Source organism: Nothoprocta perdicaria, unplaced genomic scaffold, assembly GCF_003342845.1.
Source record: "Nothoprocta perdicaria isolate Ctin4 unplaced genomic scaffold, notPer1 scaffold_69, whole genome shotgun sequence".
NCBI lineage: Eukaryota > Metazoa > Chordata > Aves > Tinamiformes > Tinamidae > Nothoprocta > Nothoprocta perdicaria.
The window spans coordinates 1,720,980-1,742,205 of NW_020455965.1; the positions used below are offsets into that span (position 1 = coordinate 1,720,980).

The 21,226-nt window shown below is 46.6% G+C and overlaps 2 protein-coding genes across 4 annotated transcripts in view; one reads left to right on the forward strand and one right to left on the reverse strand.

The window, feature by feature from the left end:
• Positions 1 to 20,005, forward strand: part of CCDC85C (coiled-coil domain containing 85C) — a 107,639-nt gene extending 87,634 nt beyond the window's left edge. Inside the window, exons 4-6 of one of the 2 annotated variants that reach the window (XM_026050427.1) lie at positions 8,569 to 8,664; positions 14,784 to 14,882; positions 16,519 to 20,005. In XM_026050427.1, coding sequence (XP_025906212.1) covers positions 8,569 to 8,664; positions 14,784 to 14,882; positions 16,519 to 16,608 — 285 coding nt within the window. In that variant the 3' untranslated portion in view covers positions 16,609 to 20,005. The remainder of the gene's footprint in view (positions 1 to 8,568; positions 8,665 to 14,783; positions 14,883 to 16,518) is intronic. The other variant, XM_026050428.1, reaches the window with a different exon arrangement.
• Positions 20,006 to 21,089: 1,084 nt separating this feature from the next.
• The window catches only part of CCNK (cyclin K), a 15,144-nt gene continuing 15,007 nt past the window's right edge, over positions 21,090 to 21,226 (reverse strand). For both annotated transcript variants that reach the window (XM_026050429.1, XM_026050430.1), the window contains exon 11: positions 21,090 to 21,226. This exon is cut by the window's right edge and continues 471 nt beyond it. In XM_026050429.1, the coding sequence (XP_025906214.1) occupies positions 21,090 to 21,226 (137 nt within the window).

Below are 21,226 nucleotides of genomic sequence, written 5' to 3' on the forward strand. Positions count from 1 at the left end.
CCTCTAATGTGCTTGATGGGCTTGATGTTAATGAGAGTGCTAGCATTTTGCAAAATATTAGTGCTGATAGTGCCCCTGTGAGTCAGGCAGAGTTAGTGCGCTTTGTCCCTGGAAAATCATGGGTTAGCTCTGTCAATAGCAATCAGATTTCTTTTTGTTTATTTGTATCAGATAGTTACAGGCTGCAGCTGTGCTGTAATATACCTTATTGGTAACGGTTTTATAATCTGGGGACTGCTGAGGCTCTCCACGGTGCTTTTCAACAGCACTCACCAATTTCAGTGCCACAGCACTGCTGCAAGGCGTGACAACAACGGCTGCTTCCCTTTCCATTTCCGCTGCCGCAGGAAGCCGGCTCGGGCTTGCAGGTGCTGAGGAGTTTCTCTGGGCTGCGGCTGGGACCCACATTAGCTCAGCGCAGATAAAAGACACCCTTCCTGTTTGCAGATGGGATCCAGTTGCAAACAATGTCCTGACTCTGTTTATTCTGCCCCCAAAGAGCTTGCTGCCCTTGGCATGCCAGCACAGCCCCTACAGCACGCGGTGCAGTGAGCCTGCCAGCAAGGAGAGGGCTCCTCCTTGGTGGGTGTCCTTGATGTTTATCCCCGGAAAGCAATGAAGCAGTTAAATTGTTTCTTTATTAATCAAAAGGGCCATGTAAGCCTTTTTTTTTTCTGCCGTTTAAGTAGATTTTGCTACACTCTGCCAAGGCCCTGAAGATGCACGTTGCCTGACTAGATGATGTCCGAGCCCTGCCTGGCTCCTGTGCAGACCCAGTGGTTAATTCATGGATCTGAATGTTTACATGACCAGCTGCTCGCTATGATTAAAGGGAGCAAATTAAGTAATGTCGAAGGAGATTAGCATCCGCAATAAAGTCCCTCGATGTGATAGAGAGGATGCTAATACCAAGCACTGATGCCTCCTTGCCTCGCTTCCACCCGTGCTGAAGGTGTGTGCTGCAATGTGGTGCTGGGGAGCATCCTCTTGCAGGGTCCTCTCTCCTCGGTGTCCTTCTGCAGGGTCTCCCACATGCATCTTCCCCACATGCTTCCCTGGCAGCATGTCAAGTGTTCGAAGCCCTGCCAGGTCATCTGCAGGTGAAGTTGTCCCTTTCAGGCCAAGAGAGGAGCTCGGTCTCCTTTAAGAGCGCTGCGTAGAGAGGCAGAAATGTGCTGCGGGCATGACAAGATGCAGGAGGGGAGGAAGGGGCTTCGAGGGAAGGCAGGGTGCAGCCGTGGTTGAGAATCATGTCACGCTTCAGAGCTGCTCGTCACCGGCTCTTTGTTTCAGCCATTAACCCCTCCGCCCCCGCACAGCAGCAAGAAGCCAGGCCTGGGCCGGATCCTCCCACTTGCCTTTATAGGATACAGGACCTGGAGAATTTCTGAGACTGACTATCTCCAAAAAGGTGAAGCTCAAATTCTGGGAGCGCCCCTCTGCAGAAAAGTACAGCGGGTTCCTGCATCACTCCTGCTCCAGGCCTGCCCCAGCGTTGGGACAGGCTTTAGGTGGAAGAGCTGCACGTTTGGGGATGTTTCTCCTAGTGCGAGAGAGCGAGGAGAGGTTTTTGGTGCAATCTCGTGGGGCCGACGCTCAGCTTAATGTGCAAGAGGTGCCGTGAGATTCTCTTTCTGAATGAAACAGCTTTCTGTGTGAGCCAAGCAAGAGCTGGGCTGTTTCCCCTGGGTGCTACTCGCTCTGTGTTTGTGAAGAGGGTTCTGTGCTTTGGGCTCTCGGTGGTTCCCCACCAGGGTCAGCATGATTCCTGCCATGCAAGACTGGCCCAGTGCATTTGACGATCAGTTTTGCTGTTCTTTTCCCCATCATCTCCCTCACTAGCACTAGCCCCAGGGATGAAGCTATATGCGAGATGTCGGTGCTAAAGTGAGGATTCTTCCTCATGGGTCCCGCCAGCAGGGCTAAGTCAGGACCTCCAGCTCACCAAGCAACTTGGTATTTGCTCTTGCTTGTCCGTGACACAAATGAAAAGGGCAAATTCAAGGCATGTGGATTAGGATCCCTCTGTACCTCAGCGGATCCCCCAGTTTTTGGCACCAGCAAATCCGAACCATCGTGTTCCCTTGTCCGAGAGAGGGCGAGCAGGGGGAAAGCAGCAGAGGAGCCCCAGCACGAGCGATGCCGGGACTGCCCTGAGTGGGTTCTGAACCCTGTAACCGCCATCCCAGTGCACAGAGGCAGAGCAGGACGAGCCCCTCCATCCTCTGAGACCCCAGGAGCCCCGGGCACCCAGGACTGAGGTTTGCAGTTAACCCAGGGCTTCTCCATGTTACTGCCTGACTCTGCCACCAGTCTCCCACGTGGCTGCAGGCATGTTGCTGCTTCTTGCTTGTCCCTCAACAGTTCCTAATTTATGGAGCAGCATAGGCACCTGTATTTATGTAAAACACTTGGATGGGGTATGATGAGTGCCAAGGAAAAGCCACAGCATAATTCAAACATGGATAGGCAGGCTACAAGCAAAACCACTGTGAAATAAATATACGTGCCTGGGAATTTTATTGTGAGCTGTCTGGCAGTGCCTGCCTATAATGTAATTTTCCTTGCTCTGTCTCGACAATAAAAACTTCACAGTATCTCATATGATTCCATTTAGCTTTAATGTTGTCTGAGGTATGCTATTAGAACATTGTGGCTTATTTAATCCGATTTGAATCCTAAATGTCTGCTTGCTTTTTGAAATTGTAGCCGAAAATTAATAGAAGGCAAGAAGAAGATGTAACGTTGGGAAGTAATAACGCTCACTCACAAGCTCCACTTGGTTTGTATCATTCTCAGTGCCTGGGCTAGGACCGTGTAGTGAAGCAAAATCAGCATGGAAGTTTTGGTTTTGGAATTTAGCTGCTTCTTTTACAGACTTTGTGCAGACAAGGAACAGCTGAGATAGGAGAGGATGTCAGTAAAATACAGAATATAATAGAGGAAAAAGAAATTTTTGATCTTTTGACCAATGCCTCACGTGTTTTCAGCTCCCTAGTGGAATCATGCAGGTATTATCACAATTCCAGTGTTCCTGTTTTCAGACTTCTAAATCAAAACCCATAAAAACTTGCTGATGCTCATTTAAGTTAGTTTCTTCTTGGAGGTGACTGTACGTTTGGATTCCAAAGTTTTCCCACTATTGTTAAGAACTATTCATCTTTTTAAGCCTTATTTTGCCTATATGGAGGTGGGTCGTTGCCAGGAGTTCCCAATGTGCAGTGTTCAGTGAGTCTTATTAGTTTTGTTCCTCTGAACATGTGGGAATGGGGCCTTGGGAACGGTGCCATTCGCATCTGTGTTGGACCATGTCCCATGCAACCCGACAGAGGCAGCAAGGACTCACTAGGCAGCTTAGTCTTGTAACTCCCAGCACCATCCTACTTGGATACAGTAGCAGGTGCTCTCAAGCAACAGCAGTTACAGGCTCTGCTTTTTGGGTTTTGGTGTCAGATTAGAAAGGATCATTGGCAGGACTGGTGGGACTCAGATTTTCTTCTTTTGCACACAAGCACTGCTGCTTCACTGATTATCTTCGGGCTCTGGGCACATGGAGTGCGTTGAGGCTGGTTTTATTTGTTTTTGTTTTCTGCTTTTGATTTGATGCTGTCCCCAGGTCAAGCATAATTCTTAGCTTATAGAGAACTGGAGGATTTATCTCCTGTGCTTAGCACAGTGCTCTTAAGGAAGCTCTGACCTAAGAACCTGCGGAGTTCCTCTCGCTTTCTGTTGTCTTCTAATGCTTCAGCTGCACTGTGAGCCTCTTAATGGGTGTTGGGCTTTTCTGGAGCCCTGCGACTGGGGCTCCTGTGAGAGGTTTCTGAGGAGTCTGTGTTTGAGTGGCAAGAGAGGAACATCCTGTGGAGCTCCTTGGGAAACTGCTGTGAGTCCTTGAGTTCAGTAGGTGATCCAGTACTGCTGTATGTGGAGAAAAGCCGGGAGGGGCAGAGAAATAGCTCTCTCCTTGATTTTCTCAGTGGAACAGGCAGCAAGTACTTCGGATTTGCCACCAATGAAGCACCTGGGCCTTATGAGGAGCCTGTCTGGGCTTTGCAGTGGCTTGGCAGCAGAAATGGAACTCCAGGGATATCTCAAAGAGATCCAGGCTACTACAGTCTCTAAAGCTTTGAACTGCCACAGCTGTTTGCAGAGCAGCAAAGCTCCCACTTAGGACATGTCACATCATCGGTCACATGCAGCTCGACATCTGGATCGCCTTTGGTTCCAGAGCCTGGCAATGAGGCCGTTCTTCTCCTAAAGATGTATCTCGGGAGAAGGGACTCTTGCTCCTGCTGACCACAGAGACGGGGTCCTCAGCAAACGCCATGCACAGTGAAGATAAGGCTCTTTCTTCAAGTCCTCAAGAGCTCAGTACTGCATCAGATATGTAACTTTGAGCCATCTGGTCTTAGGCTAGTGCTCTCACTAAGAGAGATATGTTACAGATGGACAGAAATGCTATAGGTAACATAACTGGTTGTGGATGAAACAGAAAGAGGTTTTCCATGTAATTCTACCCATGTAATTCTTGATGCCATCTCTTACATAAATGTATACTTATTTTCTTTCTAAATTACAACTTCCTTGTATAATTATCGAATTAAATGCGCTAAATTTTAGTTTCAGCTCTGTCTCTGTAAATTTGGAACAACTCCAAAGCAAGTTAGAGCCAAAGAGAGTGAGAAACTTTGCATTTAAAATGACTCGGCTTCTGATTAGTTGCCTTAGTCTCAGCAGAAGTAAACTAGAAAGCAATCAAGATTGTATTTTTCAACAGCTTTAATATAAATGTGTCATCATTTTTGTGACTTCTGAACTGTCTTTTATCATCATTCATTTATATAATTATGCGGCACCTCAGTCATGTGTCTGAGTGTGGGGCACGAATCCATCTCTTAGCCACTGAGGGCTATGAAAACCTCCCAAGTGGACATGTCAGATGTCTGTCTAATGCAGAGTGCATGTTTGACCAAAGCAGATAAGGAGAAGCCATTCAGTGATACCTGCCCTGCTGCACAAGCTGCATCACTTCTGTCTGCTGCAGAATTCCTGTTTCTTAGGATGCAAGTAGATTAACCTCTTTATTCGTGTCTGTCAGGGTGCCGAGTCAGCCATGGCTGTGAAAATGTCAGCTAGGCTGGGACAGGAAGGCCATAGATTTCTGAAGTCCTCAGGATAGATGAGGTCCAGGGCTGGGGTGCAACCACGATGGTTTTCAGCATTTCCCAAGCCTGTCTGCGTTGGGCATGATGAACCTCCTTCTCCTGTGTGACTTCAGCCACTACCTGAATGCCTGAATGATCTCCAGGACTTTCCTGCTCTCCCCTGTCCTCCTCCAATGTCCTATCTTTGGTTTCCTTCCCTGCGTTTCATCTCAGTGATTTCGCTCCTGGGTAATTTGCACATGCTCCTTTCTCTTCCCATCCCCTCCCAGCTCTTTCACTTCTGGCGGCTTTTCAGTGGACAAATCTTGACCTTATCTCCCATTCCTTGCATTTCCTCCCCTTTAGCTGATTGTATCGATGAACTCTGCCCATTTTCCTCTACCTCATCCTCCAAAGCTGGGCATGCATCCTGCTGACTACATTGTCTTTGTTTTTCCCCCTTGATTACTAGAGATTCCTTATTTTTCGTCTCCTTCATGTTTGCCTAAACCCAAGAAACAGATACAAGCCTGGCTAAAGCATTTTTGGGAACTGCACCAAAATCAGGGGGAATTGAGCACCTAAATCTTTCCAAAACTCTGTCCCTTTGTCTTTTTTATGTCTGGAAAGAGAATTCTAAGGAGGCACCTATACAGTAAAACTGTGTGATTAGCAATATTAATATTAATATAATAATATTAAGCCAGCCTTAGCTGCGTGGAGTCCTGCCTTTTTCCTAGCAGCATGTGAGATCCTGGATGTGTCTCACAATTGCAGGGGAAATGCTGGTTCATTTCCCTGCTTTCTTTATGTGTGTGTTTGGTCTCCTGTACGAGAGATGTGGAGTTGACATCACGCACACAGATCAGGGCGTTGGGGGTCTCCACACCCGGCATTTTTGTCGGAGAATCTGTTACATGATTAGGTGCCGGAGGGAGGATTAATCTCACCAGCCTGGACATCCGCTCTAGTTTGCTGGGATTTCTTGGCTTCCAGCCTGAGAAACAAGGACCGCGTGTGCTTCAGAAAGGAGTCATCTGGTTTTGAGGCTCTGGCAGCTTTAATAGTTTAGACCTGCCCCCTCTTGGTGGCATTCCCATTCTTTAGTACCATGTTCATCATCTTGAGTCAAATTCTGTACCTGTGTTCGAGCAGAGCTCAGCTGATTTCCCTTGCCACATTTCAGCCTCTCCTTCAAGCAGGAAACTGCCACTTGGAGCATTTTTTGTGTGGTACAATACACACAGTGTATTACTCTGCGTGTGCTTGTACAAACAACGACATTTTTTATCATGCCAATCATCCAATAAGTATCATCAAATTCTTTGGAATGAATTTCTCTCTAATCTGTGTGGTTTCGTATGTGTTCTGTAATAACTTTTAGAGTGGTTATCATTATGAAAATGCTTATAGCTCATTAGTGACTTCAGTTTTATGAGGAGAAACTATTGCTGCCTGTCATTCTGAAAATTATGATCTACCCAAGGCTGGCCAGAAAAATATATTTAAAATGTTGTCAGATGCAGGATCCAGCAGGATTCCTCTTATTTTGACAGTTTACTGTCTACTCAGAAGAAGTGTTGGATGTCCAGTCTTTGCTTGGTGTTCTTGTATTCCTTCTAATGAGGCCTGTGGGGAGATTTTGTGACCAGAAAAATCTCAAATATTTGGCTTCTAGTTGCTATGATCATGATCATTCATGGCGAGAAGACAGCTTTCACCCTAGAGCCAGAGGAGCTCCGTGTGATTCTGCAGGCACTCAATCACATTTATGAGCTCCATGAGAAATGTGCACCCGGTTGTATAGTCTTAGTCGTAGCTATAGAGCAGGTGGATCCGGTCTCTGGCACTCTTCTCCTCCAGCCTCTGCCTGTCCTGTGTAACATTAAAGCCCTCCACAACTGAAGAAGTGTCCTCCAGGTGGGCAAACAGCCTTCACAGCCAGGGCAGGGATGGACAATTTTTACTCCACTGAACTGCAACTGTCCACCAGGCCCAGGCCCATGCACAGCCTGTGAGTGTCCCGTGGTCTTTAAGCTTTGACAGTCTGTTAAATCTCTTTGTAGATTTATTGTGGAGTTACTAATTCTATATTTTTTTCTTGGTATGCCTAGCCCTCAAAAGGAAATGATTGTGTGACCAGCAACTGAGTTCATAGAGGTTGGTGGGAAGCTATTGCGGGTAAATAGCTATTGGTCATTACGTGGGTTAAGTGCGGACAAGTGGCTCAGACATGAAAGACTCCATGTCTTTCATACTATTTTTATTCTTGGCTTAATGGATTAGCCCATCTTCTTCTTTATTATTCCCACATGAACACTTGCTTTTTACTAATAAAAAAATGCCCCCCAAACCTAAAGCATTTGGAAAGCTAAGAAGCGGCAAAGTGCTTCTCCTTTGGTCCTGCTTTCTCACATAACGAATTTACTGTCCTTGCCTTAGAAGGCAAAGTGAGGGCATGAGGCTTAAAACGCTGTGTTTTTAGACACGGAAAAGATGGTAATGGAGGGCGGCGTGCGCTGTGTGTGAAAGCATTCCTATCGTGGTGCTACATACCACTGCGCCATCCCAATTTGCTTTCACAGGCCTCCAGTATAATCGTTCTTTGTGTTTCCTAAAGGGCTTGACGACTAGATATGAGTTTGATCAATGGATTCATTGTTGATTTCTCCCCCTGCTACAGTGCGAATGCACAAATGTTAGGAACAGGCAGGGTCCAGCTCTCTGAGTGAAGACACTGTGTCTCACGTCATCAAAGAGAAAGGCCTTTAAAAACAGGAAGGTCCTATTGAAAGTGCTTACAAGGCTGTTTGGAGAGTAGGAATCTTCTGTACAATGTAATTCCTGTATCTTTCCCGATGGGATCCTCCCTGCAGGAGAGCAGGCCAGCATTTTGGAAACAACCCCAGTCAGTACTAGGTTTGGACATCTGTTTGTTTTAAGGTTGCCTTCACAATTTGCTCTGTGGCTGAAGATTAGTGCTTGACCGCCGTGTGAAAGCGTTGCCAAAAAAGCAGTAATGCTACACCAACCATTTCTTTCATGTTTGAAACTTCTTAGAAATGACCAGCTCATGCTGGAAAATCATCTTGTTTGCATTGTGTCCTTGGCAAGAAGGATGAGAACTGTTTGATCTTCTCTTTGTAGGAAGTTACCCTAAGTCACCGAAAAGGTTTCTTGAACAGATTTAGCTTTAAACCAGGTTGATCTTCTGCCTCTGTACCTCAGCTGCAGGGCTTAAATGGAATTAAAATCAAGGAGGAAGGGGTCTTCTGAGGAAAGGGTCTTGTCTTTTGTCTCTGCAAGTGGCTGAAGCATATGGATTTTGCAAGCAGGCAGTGCTCCAGTTTTCTGGATATTTTCTTCCTCTTGCTTGAGTCACTCAAAGGGAATTAAATCACGTGTACTCTCCTTATTTCAACAGGGACCAGCACGCATGACATCTGACCTGGGGTCTTCTCCTGCAGCAGGGTATGTCCCTGTTGGTCAGAAACCAGAGGCTGTTGTGCATGCTATGAAGGTAAGGGTATCTCAACCAACCACGTTGCTTTTCAGCAAGCACAGAAGTGTTGAAACTACATATTTTCTTTTCTCATGAAACCATGATGATAAGAAATAGAAACGTAGAACTCAGGCAGGTTACCAGGTTACCAGGATTTATATAATGATGAATAATCATTGCCTCAAATGGCTGGAGTTAGCACATGACTAATTATGGGGTGGGAGCCCTTCAGCAAAACTTTGATGCTAAAGGTGTTGGAAACCCTGTCTCTTTATCACTCCCTGCTTGCTGAGGTGGAGGAGAGAGTTGCACTGAAGAAACAGAAAAATGTAATAGCTTGGTGTTACATATTTTAACAGTTAAGGAAGTTATTTTTGAGTATCTAAAAGACACAGAAATGCAAATGCTTTCCAGGGCATCTTAGAGATGGCTGAAAAATCTCTAAATAAATTAGGTTTTGGCTTCCATTGATTTGTAGAACTTGAAAAGTTCTGAACAAGTTTAAAAAGCTTTCACAAAATCAAAGTGAGATTCCCAAGGGCTTGGAAAGCTGGAGAAAGGTTCAGCCGTGGAGTTGCTTCAACAGCACTGGCTGAGACTTTCCTGCAAGAAACTAATGCTAACTTTGCTTTGCATGTTTGCACATCTGACATCTGAAAGGCACAAAGTTGGGCTCTAGGACAGACCTGTGAGGTGGCAGTGGTAAAGTCAGCACTTTGGGAGAAGTCAGGGGAAGCAGGAGCACAGCTGGCAGGAAGAGCAGTTCCACTGAGCTGCGGAAGATCCTTGGAGGATATTAAGTTTCAGAAACACCATGTGTTGATATTTCTAAAACAGTTCATCTTCCATGTATTTATGGTGTGTGAGGAATTATGAAAGGAAAGAAGGTTAATTTGATCTGGATCAAACCTGAATTCAAATTAAAGAAGTTCCCTCAAACCAGAAATTTTGATATTTTTCAGATTGTTTGAGACTTTATATACCCAGATCATATCAATCTGTGCATCTTAGGAGATGCATTTCCACCGTCCACATCTATCTTTAATAGAATTTTTACTACATCCCTAAGGAACCTTACCCAAACAGGCAGCAGTTCAGTTGCCTACGTATCTTTTTCCAGTATTTTCTGGATAAGTTTCTTCTCTGCTTGCCCTGAATGGTTCTGTGTAATCAGAACGGTGTTGCTCCCCATCCTGCACTGTGCTGCATTTCAACTGTGGGTGAAGTTATTCCTGTACATGTACGTATCTTTAAGCTGTGATGCCCTCCAGAATGTAGCAGAACTGTGTGATTCTTTTGTTTTCCTGCACTTTATACCACCTTTCTTCTCAGTAACTACTGTTATTTTGAAATGCATGTGGCTTTTTCTTCCATAACTGTGGCTTTCAGTTCTTTCTGCTTCGCCCTTCTTGTGGCACATCAAACTTGTAGTTTTTGGTCTCCAGTAACAAATCTTAAACTGGATAGAAGATCATTTAGGTAATTTTTGGCTTTGTTTTTTTGCTTTTTTGGCCCTTGGCATGCTGTAGCTTATGGAATAGCCCTTATCTGCACTTGGAGGATCTGGGCATTGTTTTCAGTGCCAGCCTCATGCGGGAACTGGAAGCTGCTACCAGGTTAGACCACTCACAGCCTGTGAAGCAGCACCTGGCCTTCCCTTGGGGAAGGGAAGAGAGTGGCCTGCACATGAGACTCTGCTTTGGATATGTGACATGTAACATTAGAAAAAATCCTTATCTCGGTCACGTAAAGATGTTCTCGTGACCGTGGTAGGCTCATCCCTTGCTGAGAGGAGAAGCAGGGGCAGATGCAGGTCTGCAAGCGTGTGAGCAGCTTGTGCTGCTCAGATGCAAGTCCAGAAGGTGCGTGGGCATCTCAGCTCGGTGCCCAAGCACAGGCCACGGGGCACTCTGCTTAGCTGGGCTTACAGTCAGGGTCTGGAGGGTTTTCAGGAGAGCTTTGGCACTTGTCTGCCCAGCTAGGAGCAGCAACAGGGCTGCATCACTGACCTCTGTCTGTGGCCATCTGTGTAGATGTCCCCCAGGCTTTTTGCTTGACTTTTTCTGCCTGCAGCTGAATGCCTCGTGGCTGAAAGACTGCTTTTCATTTAGCCCAAGTTCTTTCTTGACAATGTTTAAAGGATTTTCTTTATTTCTTTTTCTTCCCAAATCGTTTTTGTTTGTTTGCACCTAATAAATAAGGAGCAAGATGACAGGTTGGTGCACCTAACAACTGTTCCTGCTAACGAGAATAAAAGGTACATATGCTACATCTCAGGATCTCACTGAACATCAAAGCACTTTTCTTAGGAGCTCAACAAACCTGCTAAAGATAGGGGGAGATGAGGAGGAGGGAAATGTAAGAAGACAACTTCTAGACCATAATCCGATTGCCCCACAGTGACATCTCTCTGATTTGCTTGGGACCATCAAGCAGGAATTCAGTTGCTCCCATAGGTATCCAAGGCAGGATTTGGTCCATAAGGTAAAGGCCAAGTGGGGCATCCAGTCTGTCCCCTGGCAGAGCAGGACTGTCACTGTGCTGCGTTCCCCAGGGTTTTGCCTGGTGTTTTAGAAAACTGTATTTTTCACCCTTGGAACTTGCACCCTTAGGAGAGATTAACCCCTTAACCTCAGTGCTTCCTGTTACAGAGGGGCTTGCCCCATATTTAGCCTGGTACTCCCCTTTTATTGCAGTGATCCAGGCTGTTGGGATTTGTTGTTTTTCTCACGGTGTGTGAGGGCCGGTGCTGCAAGTCACAAAGGCTGGAGGCGACGGAGGTGAAGCTGCCTCAGGCCCAGGCTGTGTTCAGTGACGACAGGCAGCTAAAGTCACCTGCAGTGTTTCCACAGCTTACACCCCAGCACACAGAGTGAGAGCGAGGTGACCAGCACAGCTTCTGCAACTGGTTCTCTTTCTGCAACCTGTTTAATGTAGTAGCTGTCTCGAAAAAGACAGTCACAGCAGTGACAGGACCTCCCCTTCAGGAGGTGATTTTGCTCTTCAGGGTGTGTTTCTGTGATTGCACCTTGCTGGCATCAGCTCTCAAGTTTTACCCTCCCAATCCCCTTTTTTTCTGTGCCCAAGGTGCCAATACATCTTCACAAAGTGTCTCCTCAGAAATGGGCTTTGCCCTGTGGAGAGGGAAGGCTTGAGGGTTAGCAAGGCCCTCATCCTTCAGAAGTGATATACAGCCCTAACTTCTGACTTAGCAGCCTTCAGCTCTGCCTGTGCTCTCTTTACACTATTAAAATACATTTCCACTGAAAGAAATGAGCTGCACCACCCTTTCACACCTCCTGGAATGAGAACGCAGTTTATTTTAAGTGGAAGCCATAGAAAAACAGTTTATTTTTCTCCTCTGAGACTCCTGTGCCAGCAAGATTGATGGCTGGGGGAAGCAGACACTGGAGTTGATGTGATCTTTAACTAACCCAAACCACAGTTGTCCTTGACATGGGCCCTGCAGACAGCAACAGCTCTTAGCTGCTCCACAGCCGTTCCTGGTGCCACGGTCGGATTGTGCAGGCGGCTGCTCCTCACACACGTCCCAGCTCCACACAGGCAAATACGGCATGCGAGTCCAGCTGGATCAATAATTAATTCCCTCCTCTTCAGCAAAAAAATAGACGTTCTCTCTGTCAGCTCCTGCATGGCTTTTTGCATCTCTCTTGCCCTTCCTGGATGTGGATGTCTTTATTTGTATAGAGATTGAGCGCAGATAGTTGGTTAAACTAGCCAGGGCATTTTAGAAGTAGGTTAAGAGCCCTCGGAGAATGACCTATTTTTGTAAGTTAGGCAGCCAGAACACAGCAAGGCTGCTGTGCTGCAGCTGCCCAGCACATAATCTGCTCTGGTGTCCCGTTTCTTGGAGCAGTCGGTGCTGTATGTCGCAGCAGAGGGGGAAGCCCTTCCCTGCTTCCAGCTCTGTAGTTCCTCAGTAGACAAATATTTATGCACGCAAATACACCTGCTGTAGAGCTGTGTGTGTGTGTGTGTGTGTGTGCAGATATCTGACACGTGCTGAATAAGAGCCCACGCACTGGGGGATTTCAGGATCTTTCACCCTGCCTGCCGAGATGGCCACGTTCTTCCCGAGAGCCAAAGCCCTGGGGGGTTGTGCAGGTCAGCACCCGTGCAGCGTCGCCTGCCCCGCGAGGCACCTGCCTCGCACAACACGCCCGTCTGGAGTTGCTGCTTGGGAGTGCACGGGAAGACTTCACAGAATCACAGAATCACAGAATATTCAAGGTTGGAAGGGACCACTAGAGATCATCTAGTCCAACCTTCCCGCTCAAGCAGGCACACCTAGAGCATGTGGCACAGGGTGGCATCCAGGCGGGTTGTGAAGATCTCCAGAGAAGGAGATTCCAAAACCTCCCTGGGCAGCCTGTTCCAGGGCTCTGTCACCCTCACAGGAAAGAAGTTCTTCCTCAGCTGGAGATGGAACTTCCTGTGTTTCAGCTTATACCCATTGCCTCTTGACCTATCACTGGCCACCACTGAGAAGAGCTTGGCCCCCTCCTCCCTACATTCATCCTTCAGGTACTTATTGATCAGATCCCCTCTCGGCCTTTTCTTCTCCAAGCTAAACAGGCCCAGCTCACTCAGTCTCTCCTCACACGAGAGATGTTCCAGTCCCTTAATCATCTTTGTCGCTCTCCGCTGGACCCTCTCTAGAAGCTCCACGTCCCTTTTCTCCTGGCAGCCCAGAACTGCACCCAATACTCCAGGTGTGGCCTCACCAGAGCTGAGCAGAGGGGCAGCATCACCTCCCTCCACCTGCTGGCAACATCCTCCTGATGCAGCCAGGATCCCATTGGCCTTCTTGGCCACAAGGATCCCATTGGCCTTGGCCACGAGGGCACTGCTCATGATTAACTTGGAGTCAACCAGGACTCCCAGGTCCCTCTCTGTGGAGGTGCTTTCTAGCAGGTCAACCCCTAATCAGTACTGGTGCCTGGGGTTATTCCTGCCCAGGTGCAGGACCCTGCACTTGTCCTTGTTGAACCTCATGAGGTTCCTCTCTGCCCAACTCTCCAGCCTGTCCAGGTCCCTCTGAATGGCAGCACAGCCCTCTGGATTGTTGGCCACTCCACCCATTTGGTATCGTCCATAAAGCCAACGGAGCTGGGTCTTGTGGGCTCCTGGTGAAGCAGCCGAGGGAGATGACCTACGTGGTAGCTGCCTATCCAAAACCCTGTGGAGCATCTCAAATCCTGCCCTTCCCCCTTGTCCAGCTCTTGCAGTCCCCTTCCTATGCTTTTCCAGCCACATTTCCTGTTTTTGCAGTGCTTTCCTCCCATTATTGTTGCGGAAAAGCTGCATAGTCCCAAACAGGAGATAGAGGAAAGCTAAGACCTAACTCACCCCAGTCGTGATGTGGGGAGCTGCTGCAGGCACCTGTGTGGTCTCCTTGTGTGTCACAGCATGGCCAGTCCTGAGAGGAAAGAGAACACAGCCAGGTTGCTTGTGCAGGAGAAGACAGGCCAGCCCAAGACAGCCCGTGGGGATTTGTGGCATTCGGCCACATTTGTACCAGGTGATCTCATTAAACAGATGGTAAAACTTGAGGGGTCTGTGTGGCCACACTGGCGTATTGCTCCCTGGCCAAGGATCACATGTTCCCTTATATTTACAGGAGAGGGTCTTTGAAGGTCTTCAGAAAGGGCCTTCAGGGGGCTATAGGCAATGCTGGGGCTCTGGGGCGCAGAAAATGGTGTTCAGTGCCCTGCCTAGCCGGGCACTATGTGGTCACCAACGTGGTGAGAGTCCCTCTCGCTTGGTCACTGTCTTGAGGGGTCTTGGAAGGGTCCTTCTGAGAAAGTAAAGGAGCTGAAAGCAGTTTCGGGGCAAAGGTGAGTGAAATTCTCTCTTTAAGATGTCAGGATTCATGGCTCATCGGGGCCATGCAGATGTTGCCATGGTGTCCCGCTCTTCTGGCTCTGTTCCTACCATGCAGGTGGGGAGATAGACTTGTCCTCGCAGGGGAAGGTGGGAGGGTAACGGGGTCTTGGTTTCGTGCTCGTCCTTGTGATGCTCTGAATCTGCAGGCTTTAAGAATCCTGCCAATTGAAATACTAGTTAATGACATTAACTGAGGAGCATAACGCTTTTGTGATGTTGTTTCTCTGTAGGTCCTTGAGGTCCATGAAAATTTGGACAGGCAAATGCAAGATAACTATGAAGAAGATCTGAGCGAGAAGGAGAAAGCGATTGTTCGTGAGATGTGCAATGTAATCACTTCTTTCAATAATTCCAGTCATTGTTGTGTTCTCTCGCTCTAAGCACCGAGCCCAGTTCTTCATATGAATGTCTGCCGTGAAATCCACGGGGAAATCCAGACGGGAGGGAAGAGCCAGGGCTCTGCTGGCTGCTGCTTTGGGAATCAGCGACCTGACCGCCTTGCTCAGCACACTGGGCAGCCCTTGGGCTGCAGCTGCTGCCCAGGGAGCAGCTTTGGCAGGAGCAGGGGGAACAGCCGGCCCTGGGCCCGGCAGCTCCGCGGGCGGCTCAGCCGGCTCCTGTTGGCCGCAGAATCCGGCGGCGCTCGAGGGGGGCAGCTTGGGCTGGGACTGCTCCCAGTACCGCCGAGGTGTCGGGCACGGGGCTGAGCTTGGCCCGTGCTGCGCGCCCGGCGCCTGGACCAACACCCGGCTCCGCACTGTGCCCTTGCCCTGCCACTGCCTCCCGTTTCCAGCTCAGCCTGCTAGTGAGAGAAATACCATGGCTGTGCCTTGGCTCTGAGCAAAGAAATTTGGGCTTCTGCAAGAGCTCAGAGCGAGCCGTGCCGCCGGGGATCTGTTATTTGACAGTAACAGCAGTTCCCGCAGCAGGGAGGAGGATCCTTATGGAGCGCTCGTTCTTAGAAGTCCAGATTGGGGGTGAGCACAAGTGGACCTTTTTGTGCATCACAGCAGCAGAGCGAAGCCTAATCCTCCTTTTAAATTCTGAAATTGCTTGCAGTGAGGTCTTGCAAGAGTGCTGTAGCATTAAGCCACACTATGGAGGGCATCTTAGTGTATTGTGACTGCACCTTTACAGATACAATGGCAGAAAGAACAAGACAGTGCTCTCCTTCATGCAAACAGCAGGAAAAAAATCTTAAAAGGCAAAAGAAAGAAATCACCTCAGCTCTATAAAGAGGGTGCAAAAGGTGCAAGAGTGTCTTACACAGCTAAGTCACCAAAGCAACCTTTGGCAAGGGCTAAGGCAGTGGCGCTCGGTTCCTCTAACCTCTGTAAGCAACACCAAGACCAAAATAAATGAGGGCCTGCTTTTAAGTGACTAGGTCTGCTTAACGCCCCCCTTCTCTTGTAGCCTTGCGGGGGGAAAGGGAAAACACTGTATCTTCGCTTTATGTTTGTCTAACATCAGATGTGGGTTTTTTTTTTTTTAAATATTCATTTTATGTAGGTGGCTACACAGTGCTTTGCAGTTTCTTCTAATCTTAAAAGAGCCTGACTTTCCCCTATGGCCCTAGAGAGGGCCATTATGTTTCTAGAAAGTTGTAGATACAATTTTAACCACGATCTTTTTTTCATTAGCTTTTCCGTTCATGGTAACATCACTTCAGTAAGGATGACAGGGCTGACCTACCATTGAACTTAGCTTCCAAACCTCGTGTATTTCGTTTATATTATTACCCCAGGCAAAAACGGTTCTCATTTCAAGAGAGACTAATTAGGGAAACACTTCAATGGTTTTTTCCCCTTGGAAACTGGTGCATAAATGCCATCCAGTGGCCCTTCTGAGAATTACAGCGCTGCTCTGGGAAATGGCTTGTTTTGACTGTTAGAGTAGAAATCAGCAGTCTTTAATTTTTAATTCCTGCCTTTTACTTCCCCATCCCATTGTCTTTTTGTCTTGCAGGTTGTCTGGCGAAAGCTGGGTGATGCTGCGAGCTCCAAACCCTCCATCAGGCAACACCTTTCAGGAAACCAGTTCAAGGGTCCGTTGTAGGAGCGTCGTCCTGCAGACTGGCAGTGACTCCATGAGGACTAAAAGAGAGAGAGTTGCTCTTTCTGGCTGCTTGCTCTCTGGGACTCGGGGGTTGATATTTTCAAGCTTTTTTTCCTATTTTTGCTTTTTTTTGTAACTGTCAATAGTGTAAATATGGCAGCTAAAAGCCTGATTTCAGGCTGTGGTGCTCTGGAACGGATGTTCGATGGGTAACCATTCAGTAATGCCAGACTTGCATCATTTGTATCGTAGTCCAAACCCGCTTTGTTGTATGGTCTGTTTGTAGAATTAACTTGAGAGAATTTCTAAGAAGAACAAGAAGAAACTTTAACCCACGGAGATGTCACAGTGTGTCCTGCTTCTGTCCACCTGCTTGGTGACTGCTTGGTGAATGGCTCCAGGCAGCACATTTTTGGACCCTTCCAAGGAAACAGCGATTTGAATTCCCTGGTTTACAGGCTGCCCATTTCCTAAGCTGCTCCTGTTTGTTTGGGAGGTCCTGATTTAGGGGAAGGACATGTTGCTGTTTTCTCAAGGCGCTGTGAGGAGGGATTAAACCCTCATACTGCTTCGTGCGCTGTACTGTGGTGTCCGTCTCACAAGCATCCGGAAGAGCCTGAGGCTCCGTGTGAGCTGGTGATGACGGATTTCTCACCAACAAATGATACTCGTGACTTCTGCAGTCATAATGTGAATGAACTGAAGTCGCTTGGCCAGGCACCAGTATTCCCTACAGATCTGGCCACACAATTCCCATAAAGTTTTTCTTATTACACAACTCAGCAGAAACAGCCGTCCTAGCAGCACTTACGGCTTTCACAGTATCTTCAAGAGCAGCTCATCTTTCACATATGGAATATTTGGGTATTTTTTTGAACGGTCTTGCTGGAACCCTCACCTGTATTGGCTGTCACATATGGTGACCAACCAACAACTTCCTGCCACTGAAGCTTTATTTTTGTTAATGAACCAAAACAAGTGGGTTTTTCCTCCTTCAAATGGCTGTACATAAAAACAATGGGACTTTTATTTTGTTAGTGTGGAGTAGCTGCTTGTATAGGTGTAGTAAGAATTTGACCCCCTTTCTTTTCCAACCTGTCACAGCCACTGGCCCTGTATTTCAGTAGATGTTTCTCCCCATCTTTTCCTGATAGTCTAAGCAAGCTGGAGATTGTTATTAAACCCACTGGTGTAAAATAATGTTAAAGACTGGCGTGTGTAAAGATCAACACCTCCTCTGCAAAAGTTGCGTTGTTTTGGTGATTAGCTTGAAGATTTAGTGACTTCAAACCTCATCACTTTCTTTTTATTCTCTGTAAGGATCAGTCAGCTGAGAGTTGAAATGGCTCGACAGGCTCTTGCTGCTAAGGGAACGTGCTCTACTAGTTGAATTCTCGACTCCTGTTATTATACTGATGTGGAGCACCAATAAAAATCAAGGAGCTAGTGCCTGCAAGTTATTAAACAGGCGATTGGTCTCATTGTATATAGTGTAACTAGCTGCCTGGAAACTCTTAATTTGCAGGGTCAAAGCCTAGGTCTGTAACCCATAAGAAGCTAGAGAATCCAACCGAACAAGTACTAACCAGTAAAAATAAGAACTTACAGTGTAGGGTGTAGAAATAAAAACCTAACAGTCAAGATAAGCAATTTGTTTTAAAAAGAAGAGCTCAAGAACAAGATGCCCTCCCCACCCTAACCTAGCCACTGGCCAGCAGCTCATTTCCTGCAGTGAGCAGAGACAGAGCCGGCTGACTGTAACTCCAGTCAGTACCTGCTTCCAGGATGAGTCCAGAAAAATCCATTCTAGCATATGGTGTCCTTCAAAATACGACATCTTTAGAGCATTCCTGATTTCCTACCCTTTTTTTGTTTTGCCTGTCATCGTTCATCCAGTTTCCATTAGCCTATGATTACTTTTCTTCCTCCTGTATACATTTATATGCTGAGATGTTCCTACCACAAAAGGTGTTGTGTTTCTGCCCCTTCCAGAGAAGGGAAAATCAGACACATCATTCTTTAACATCTAATGTTTAACAGAGGGTTACTTTAATCCATCTGCCCACAAACCCATTTTAATTTTGGTGGAATCTAATCTCTGGATTAAGGAGGAGAATTTAGACCCACTGGGAGCAGGGTTAATTGATGCCAGTGAGTTTTAAGTAAAGCAATGTAAATGCTGCCAACACTTTGAGAAAGTGTGCTGATGACGTGCTTACTATTTTAGGAGTTTATTAGACTAGCAGGTCCTCTCAACAGGGTGAGTGATGCTAATCAGACTACTATTCTAAACAACCGTGAAGCTCTCAAACAAATATTCCCCTTACCAAACTTCTCAATATCTATTTGGCGACGTTAGGCCAGGTCTGTTTCATTCCACCTGCAGATCTCACCTACAAGGGATGCAGTGCTGTAATCGAGGTCCAGTAGCATTACAAATCCTAAAAAAGCCAATTTACAGGGTAGCAAATTAGTTCAGTTGAATAACCTTCGTACTTGTAGGGTATAATTTGTATTTTTGGTGATTTAACTTGGCAGCATACGTCTTCAATGCAAGATGTGCATTTTTCATTTCCAGAACAACATAACAGTGTTATACGTGGAGTTTTTTGTTTGGGGCTTGCTACTCTTCATACGTAGCTCCACTTGAGCTAAATAGTGTCTTCCTGAGGAAAAATGACACTCAATGACTTTAAAGGATGACTTGGGTGCTAGACTTTGAGCTGCCTAAAAAGGCAGCTTTCTATGAATTTTGAAATCCATTTAACTATGCGCTAAGTCTTCGGTGAAAACTACCTGAGGAGGTTTGTACATTAAGTTGGAGGGGAGCATCCCTTGAAAGAGCAGCCATAACGTGGACAGATCTGGGGGCAACAGCCTCAGGTTCATCTCCCCAACACTGAAGCGCTGGGTTCTGCCATCCCCCAGCAATGGAAGCAACCCCTCCTTCCTGACGGACCCCAGGGCTTGGGAAGGCAGAATCCCATCCTCAACACTTGTCGGAGTGACTCAATAGCCTCCCTGTAAGAGCTTTTCAAACACTGTGGTACCATCAGCTTCAGTTGGCTCTTTGCACCTTGATAAGACTGCTGAGCACAACCTTGTTTGAGAATGGCACATTTTTATCCAAATATAAAATATTTAAAAAAAAAAAGAAAGAAAAAAAAATCAGTGTTAAAGTGACCTTTTATCTTTCTAGAAACTGTGGGGGAAGAATACTACTGATCTTTTTCAAAGTGCATGACTGTAAAGTGATAAAATTGTATATTTTTCATAATGTGGGGAAAGTCTATCTGTGCTGCTTTGGAAATCAGTCGGAAGTTTGATTTCTGTTAAACCTGTGATATTACAGCCCTGCTATATTTTCTGTATATGATTTACAAAGAACTGGAAACGTTAGCACCTGCTGTTGTGTATATAGCAAAATTCTTTAGACTTTAGCACACGTTTTTACCTATTATTGAACCACTCTGTTTTTTGGGGGGAGGGAAAAATAATAGTACAGATTTTTTTGATAATGTGTGTAAGACATTCATTTGAAATATTTTAGTAAAAATGAAGTAAGAGATTGATTGTGACAGTGTATACTTTTAGTTGAATAAAATTACATTCTTTCTAAATAAACTGATGAATAAGGTTTGGAAGACCCCTGCTCAAGTACGTTGCAATGTGCCACAGCTACAAATTCTGAACTGATGTGAGAAACTTGGAAATCCGCTAAACTCAGAACCAATTTTATTTGGGTAGGTGTGAATGAAGTAGTCCCATTTATAACCAGGATGTAAATCACAGTAGGTTGTTACATTCAGACTTTCACACTTAGAAAATATATATATTATGTACAGGAATCTGCAAATAGGTGTAAACATACAATACTTTTAAGATACCGGTACATTCCAAAACAAAAATATCAGCAAGGCAAACACCTCAAAATGATTTCAGTCATCTAGCATTCAGACTCTCTTTTAAATAAAGTAGCTTTGATGCTTGACATCAAGCCTTGTTTTAATTGTTAATAAAAATGAAGCTTCTTACTGCAGATGAGATTTCATGGTATCTGGCTACTTTGATACTCAAAAATAGGCACTGATTTCTAGAAGGAAATTTACTTCTTACTGATATAATTGAGCCAATATGGCTGGTTAACTTTTTTTTTGCTAGTACAAAGTAATCCAGTGCTGGAATAACTCGAGACAACTTAGACTTCGGTCAAACGTATAAAGTCAGGATACTGCAAAGCTAATTAAAATCTAGAAGCCTATATAACTCACCATAAACAATGCAAACAGATCAGCTAAGTCTCCATTTCATGGTCTCCGTTCTTCATCTAAATCATACCAATTACGCTCCTCTTCATCAGGACAATACGGTTTGGGCTGGCTACTCCTAACGAACACCAAGGAGGCCGCGCGGCGGCGGTGGCCTCCGGCCGTGTCATCGGGGCGCTCCCCCGTGCGGTCGGGGCGCTCCGCCGGGCGCCGCTATCTCATCCAGGTGGCGCGGGCGAGCCCGGCCACGGGCGGCATGCCCGGCGGCGGGATGGGGGGCGGCACGGGCGGCTGCCCGCCCGGCGGCACCGTGGGCGGCGGGTAGCTGGCGGGCGGCATGCCCAGCCCCG